General features: G+C 32.2%; 1 protein-coding gene across 1 annotated transcript; it reads left to right on the forward strand.

Annotated features, from left to right (window-relative positions):
- The first annotated feature begins 5,079 nt into the window (after nucleotides 1-5,079).
- Nucleotides 5,080-6,332, forward strand: LOC132600480 (zinc finger protein ZAT5). The gene has a single exon (XM_060313683.1). It carries the CDS (start codon nucleotides 5,193-5,195, stop codon nucleotides 6,165-6,167), a length of 975 nt encoding a protein of 324 aa, XP_060169666.1. The 5' UTR covers nucleotides 5,080-5,192; the 3' UTR covers nucleotides 6,168-6,332.
- Nucleotides 6,333-6,780: the final 448 nt, after the last annotated feature.

Here is a 6,780-nt window from a genome sequence, read left to right on the forward strand (position 1 = left end):
TAATTTCCCACGCCAAGAATCTGCCGTCAGCAACCCACAGCACCTTGCAACTTTCATGATTTTTGGCCGCCCATTCTTGAAACTCCTTTACTTACTTTTTACCTTCACTTTTTCTTTTTTTCCTTCCTTTTCATGTGTTTGTATTATCTAGAATATACCCTCTCTCTATCATTCTCTTCGCTTTTTAATTCGTTTAGACACGTACGGCTAAAGTTCGACTATATATGCATGAAATTCAGATAAAAATTATTTGAACTTCAAAGTAAAAGATGATTGAAATTAAGGTAAAATTGACTGGACTTCAGCTATGTATGCTTCAAATTCAGCAAAGAATGATTAAACTTCAGTCATATGAAACTTAATTTGGTGTTGTCAAGCCTAGTTTTGAAGTTAAAAATGTCTGAACTTCAAGCAAAAGATGACTGAAATTCAGGTAAAATTGACTCGGCTATGTATGCCTCAAATGCAGGCAAAGAATGAATTGAATAACTTCAACCAATGTGTCTGAATATGAAATTTAATTTAGTGTTGTCAAGCCTAGTTTCAAATATCACATGTGAGGTTATTTCAAGGGACTTGTAAATTTTTATGCATTGCGAAAATAACATAAATGGTAGCCCCAAAATCGGGTATCTTCACACTTGGCTAGCACATGTGGGGATAAGGGGTTGGAGCCCCTTCAGATCCACCAAGCCACTTTAACGGGTGCTTGTGTTTAATTATCCAGGCCCAACATGTATTCCGGGTCATACTATTTTGTATTTTATTTGCATTTTTTGAATATGTAAATAGCTAGTTTTGGCATAAGGCATGGTTGTGGTGCTTGTATAAAAGTTCCAAAAAATCATTGTGTTGTTATGTGCTATTTCTATCATCCCAAAAATATTACCTTTCAAAGAGTTGACTTCCATTTTTGTTAATTACAAATCTCATTGGTTATTTTCTTGTAAATATTAGATTAAAATTGAAATAACAAGGTCACAATTGGCGTAGGAATAAAGAAATAGACAACATAGTGATGGTTAATTAAAAGAATAAAATGGCATGTAAAGAGATGCTTGAAACCCAACAATATACTACACAAATTTGGATCAAATGATCTTCTAGGCATATTCTTTTTAATCATTTTGATTCGTTTTCATGACTTTTTTCTCCTCATATTTCATCGTGGAGATGACTTATTGCTATTCCCCATAAATCAAGCATCGTCTCTCCCACTATTCCAACCCCTCTTTAATTTTCTTTTTAAATTATATGTATCATATGCTAAGGAAGGATATAATATTTTTTCCTAATGGTATTCACTCTTTATATAACAACAACAACCACCTAGTGTAACCCCAAAAAGTGAGGTCTAGAATGTACGCAGACCTTACCTCAACTTTTTTGGGGTAGAGAGACATTTTCAATAGGCCCTTGGCTCAAAAAAGAACATAGTCAATGCAGGCAGCAAAATATCAAGATAGAAAATAAATGGAGCAACACATAATAATACACACATAAGGACAATGCTCTACAGGATACGTAGATGCCACTACTAAGAGGTTATTCAATCTTTATATAAAAGAAAAAAAAAATCATATTCGCTAACGATGCAAAAAGAGAAAATTGTACATTTTTATATTATGGTTATTTAGCGTCAAATTCAGAGTTTTCTACTACATAGAAGCGGCTAAAAACGAAGCTCCGATCTTGATTTGTCTTGCTTCAACCCCCTAATTATTAGTAGTTGAAATAGAAGACATGATGAGATTAAAATTGCACGTTTGGTCTAGTCTTTCAGTTTTTGATAGATTCTGATTTTAGTCCGAGAAATTGTTAGCTAAGCACATTTTAACATTCAATACTAAAATATAGTATGTTATTTGGTCCTTTAATTTATGTTGGAAATATTTAATAGCTAAACTATTTTCGAACTATATTATTTTCAAAAACAGTGTAGCAGTATAAATTTAACATTAAAATCTTGATGATTGAATCACATAGCACTTAAAATTCATTGGATATGTGAAGATTCACAATTAATGGGATCAGAAGTGCCCATATTAATTTATTAAAGGTTGAATGTGCTGGAACATCACAAGTCCAAATCAGATTGTAAATTTTGAGGGACTAATAAAAGCGCTAATTTTCATCTAAAGAGACTTTATATATTTATACGTGTGAACTAATAAAAATTAAATGGATAATAGCACTTTTGGTCCCTCAATTATTAGTAAATTTTTATTTTGATCTTCATGATATCTGACTAACTACGTTTACCTTTAATTAATAAACATTTGTGATTTTAGCTGGTTATATAGGAAATATGTTAAGTTTAGAGTATTTTTAAAATTGTATTACCTTCAGGATTGAGTAAGAACAAATAATTAACATTAGATATGGTCAATTAAAGGTGTCGCTATTGAAAATTAAGTAAACTTAGAAAGAGTCACGAGCAGAAGGGTGAAAAGTGCACCACTTCAACTAATTAAAGGTTCAATTTGGATGTGATTAATCAGATATTATCAGGACCAAAATAAAAACTTATTACTTATGGGATTAAAAGTGTTATTTTCCCATAACTAAATTAAGCTTTATATCATACCAAACGGAGATCAAAGAAAAGGAGGCAAACATGCCATTAGAAAAGAGTGAGATCGCCCATTAATCCATAGTCACAAGTCTAAATTTTGCACCACATACATATGTATGAGTATTATTGAATATGATTTAAAAAATACTACTTACTAAATATGACTGGTACCTCTATAATCTACCGTTCTCCCTCCCTCATACTTTTTTTTTGGTGCATCTCTCTCACTCATAATAACACTATTCTACAATTCCTCTCGACATGTTCACCACATAGTGAAATGCACGTTAGTTATTACTTTAATTTTCTTTTTTCCCACTTTGTAGGAGATTTAAAGTTCTTTCACCCAGCGCTAGATAATGTTGATAAATCAATAAAAATGAAGTTATGAAATGTAAATGAATTTTTACACCGAGAATATAATTTAACATGTTTTAAAAGATTATATGTCTTATTTTCTAGGTAAAGAATTTTGTTGATGTAAATAACTATTAGTGCATAAAAGTTAACCCTAAAATATAAGGAAAACAAAATTTGGAGATTCAAATACAAGAATCACCGGTGCATTTTAAGTCAATAATTAATAATTCCATTTTCAAAAATATTAATTTTGAATTTTGCAATTGAAACTTAGAAAACTTCAAGACGAAAATATCTCGTTAAAAATGTGTAAGGTTGATATGTTCTCTCCAACAACTACCATCAAATGATGTGGTGCAGCTGAGAGATCTCGGGTTTGAGCCCTGAGTATGGAAAAATTCATGGTAGAGAGCGCTTACCTCGAATGGGCCCTACGCAATGCGAATCTGAATTAGTCGGGCTCCAATATAGATATCGAACACCGGATGGGAAACCAAAAAAAAAGTTCTCTCACCAATTAATTGGCTCTTCTTTTTTTTTCTTTTTTTTTGACAATTTTGATTTCATTATGAAAGATTCTGTTACAGAAAGTCGGAGAATCAAAGATGATACGGAAATTAAAACACAGTTATCACTAACTAACTAGCTAGTTAAATTCTTAAATATGCTCAATATTGAAGTAATTAAACTGTACTTGAATTTGTCATACTTGAAGTGTGGCCTAAAAGTGGAGGACCACTAGTTCAGTTTGTTAAGATAGAAAAAAGCAAAGGGTTTGCTTGAAAGCCAATCGATTCTTGGTGGTTTGCCTTACTTCCTCATACTTGCATCTCTTGCTCTTTATATTATTAGAAATAAATTTTTTCCTATACCAGTTTATATATATGATGCATTTTTCGCTTTAGTCTGTCTAAGAAAAATGATACTTCACTACAAAAGAAAAATTAGAATTAATTACAAACTTCGTTGCTAATCTGTCGCTAAATCGCTCATAGCTAACATAACTTTTTGATAATTTGTCGTTAATTCGTCGCTAAATAGGATTAGTGATGGATTTACTATTTAGCTACAAAATTGGCCTGTTGTTAATTCCTATTTTTTAAATAGTGGTTTTTAATATTAGAAACATTTTTAATATTAGAAACAATTTAATTTTAAATTTCTATTTTACGCTTAATGAAATGATTCAAAGTCACACGGATATCTGTTGCAGGTTTTAGACCATAGACTTCAAAAGTCTTTTTTGTTTCTTTAAATTTTATGTCCAGTTGAAGTGTATCACATAAATTGGGATGAGGGAATAGTAATAATTAAGAATAATAGTTTGTTTCTTTGAGTCTAAGAAGTGATGGAGTGAGTGAGGTGGAGCATGCCTTTAACGTGCAATCCCCCTTTGCTTTATTTGCTTGGAGTGTTTATTATTCGTGAGTTTTGCCGGCAAATTACTTAACTCTAATTAAAATTTAACAATAACTAACCAACAAATTAGAGAAAGAAAAATAAAAGAGAGTGTGAAACCAAACTTCAAAACGTTACCATCAAGTTACCAACTAGACTCCTATATGTAAAATGCTAACATACTTTCTACTTTATTTTGTTTTCAGTTATAACACTCCCTTTGGCCTTCGTAACACAACACTCATTCATTTCACCTTACTACTTAGTCAAAATATTCCAAATAAGTACATTAAATTTTCCAATATACTCATAAAGAAGCTTTTACCATGCGATGTCTAAAGCTATATACATTACCCCTTCATAAATAACTTAGTAAATAAAAGGTGATATATATATACATTGTATTTCACCAATTAATGCTTAATGTGAAATTTATTACAATACTTATGTATCTTAATTTTACACGGCATAGCAATCAATTGAACAACGCAATGAATTTCCCATAAAATCAAGAAAAGTTACTTGTCATACTAAGCTATAGGCTAAGTGTAGTTAACGGAAGTGACAAAGTAGACTTCTACTATTTACTTAAAGACACTTTTCTTAGTGTAAAAACAACATAAATGGAAAGAAAAAATAATAAGAGTTGTTTATTCACTTAGTTAACAGTTGGGTGGAATATAAATTTGACTCTCTCCAACCATGTCCTTACCATTCACTAAAATATATATATATACATAACAAAAGCCACTAGCTATAATATCACTCTTCCCCTCTCTCTCTCTCTTTATATTCTTTCATCACTCTTCTTCTTCTTCACTTTGTCACTTGCTTAGCTTCTTTTCTTGTTTTTGTAGTCATGGAAGTTTGTCAAAATTTCCCCGATCGCTTGTGCGCTTTCAAAGGAAAGCGCACTAAGCGATCTAGGCCGTCGTCCCCTCTTAATATAGCGGGGACGACGGTCACTACTACTAGCTCATCGACCGCTGGAGGGAGCGATGACGCTGGTGGTAGTGGTGGTAGAGGTGATTTTTACAATAATTCAACAATTCAATATTCACCAACCACTTCTACTACTCAAATATCAACAACTAGCACAGAGGAAGATGAAGATATGGCCAATTGCTTAATTCTATTAGCACAAAGCGGATGTAGCAAGAAAGTACAAGTTGTAAGTGAAGTTAAAAAGGAGAAAATCAGCAGCAGGAAATTTGCAGAAATGACCACTAGTACAACTGGAAAAGCTGGTTTTTATGTCTATGAGTGCAAAACTTGTAACAGAACTTTCCCTTCATTTCAAGCACTTGGTGGCCATAGAGCAAGTCATAAAAGGTCCAAAACCATAGTGGATGAGAAAAAATCTGTCACTGTCAGTGCAACTGCCACTGACACTGCTAGCGCTGGTGCTGCTGCTGATGATGATTTACATGATGATCATCATCATCTAGTGAACGATCAAGAACAAGGGCGACTCAATAAAACTAATGCATCTCTTTCAAATCAGATAGCCGCCAACAACAGCAGCAAAGCCAAAATCCACGAGTGTTTAATTTGTGGGGCGGAGTTTTCATCAGGGCAAGCTTTAGGTGGTCATATGAGAAGACACAGACCACCTACGACGACAACTCCTACTACAAACACTAAGATTTCGATGAATTCTACGCATCTTGAGACAACAAGCAATGTTTCCGAATCATCTTCATCCCATGATGAAAAGTCTACAAGAAATATTTTGTCTCTTGACCTTAATTTGCCAGCGCCACCAGAAGATGATCACAAGTTTGAACAAAGTCTTGTCTTCGCCACTGCTCCTTTGGTGGATTGCTATTACTAATAATTTAAAAGAGAAGAGATTCATTTTTTTTCTTTTTTTTTTAGTTTTTCAGTTCTTGTTTTTTACACTTATTGATCAATTTATGTGAGTTAATTTGTCACAAATTTGTGATAGTAATAAATTTTTAGGATTATTTCATAAATATACACAAATTCTTTCTCTAAATCTTTTCTTTAGTAGAGTATATACTTGTGTTCACCGATATTTTTGGTCGTTACTTTCTTTGAAATTCAATACTTTGAGTGAGTAAGTGGTTAGTGTTCATGGTTGCCTTCCATTCACGAAAAGGGAGTGATGATGTATCCTTTTTTTAACTTTTGTCGTAAGTCTTTTTCTTCCACCCCTCTATAATTAGAATATTTTTTTTTGGTGCAGCGGCGAAATAAGAAATTTTATTACAGTGTTTAAGAATTAATGTGTGTATATATATATATATAGATAATTAATATTTGACATATATAAATATATACACTAGAATTTTATAGCGAAGGGTGTTCAACTGTCATTTTCGAGCCTATGTGGCTTTTCCACCACTTGGTTGATAAAGCTATGTATTTGTGTTGGAAAATTCTTTAAATATGTTAAATATTTAATTTCGAATCCAGTAATTAAA

This window comes from Lycium barbarum, chromosome 6 (genome assembly GCF_019175385.1).
Source record: "Lycium barbarum isolate Lr01 chromosome 6, ASM1917538v2, whole genome shotgun sequence".
Classification (NCBI taxonomy): Eukaryota; Viridiplantae; Streptophyta; class Magnoliopsida; order Solanales; family Solanaceae; genus Lycium; species Lycium barbarum.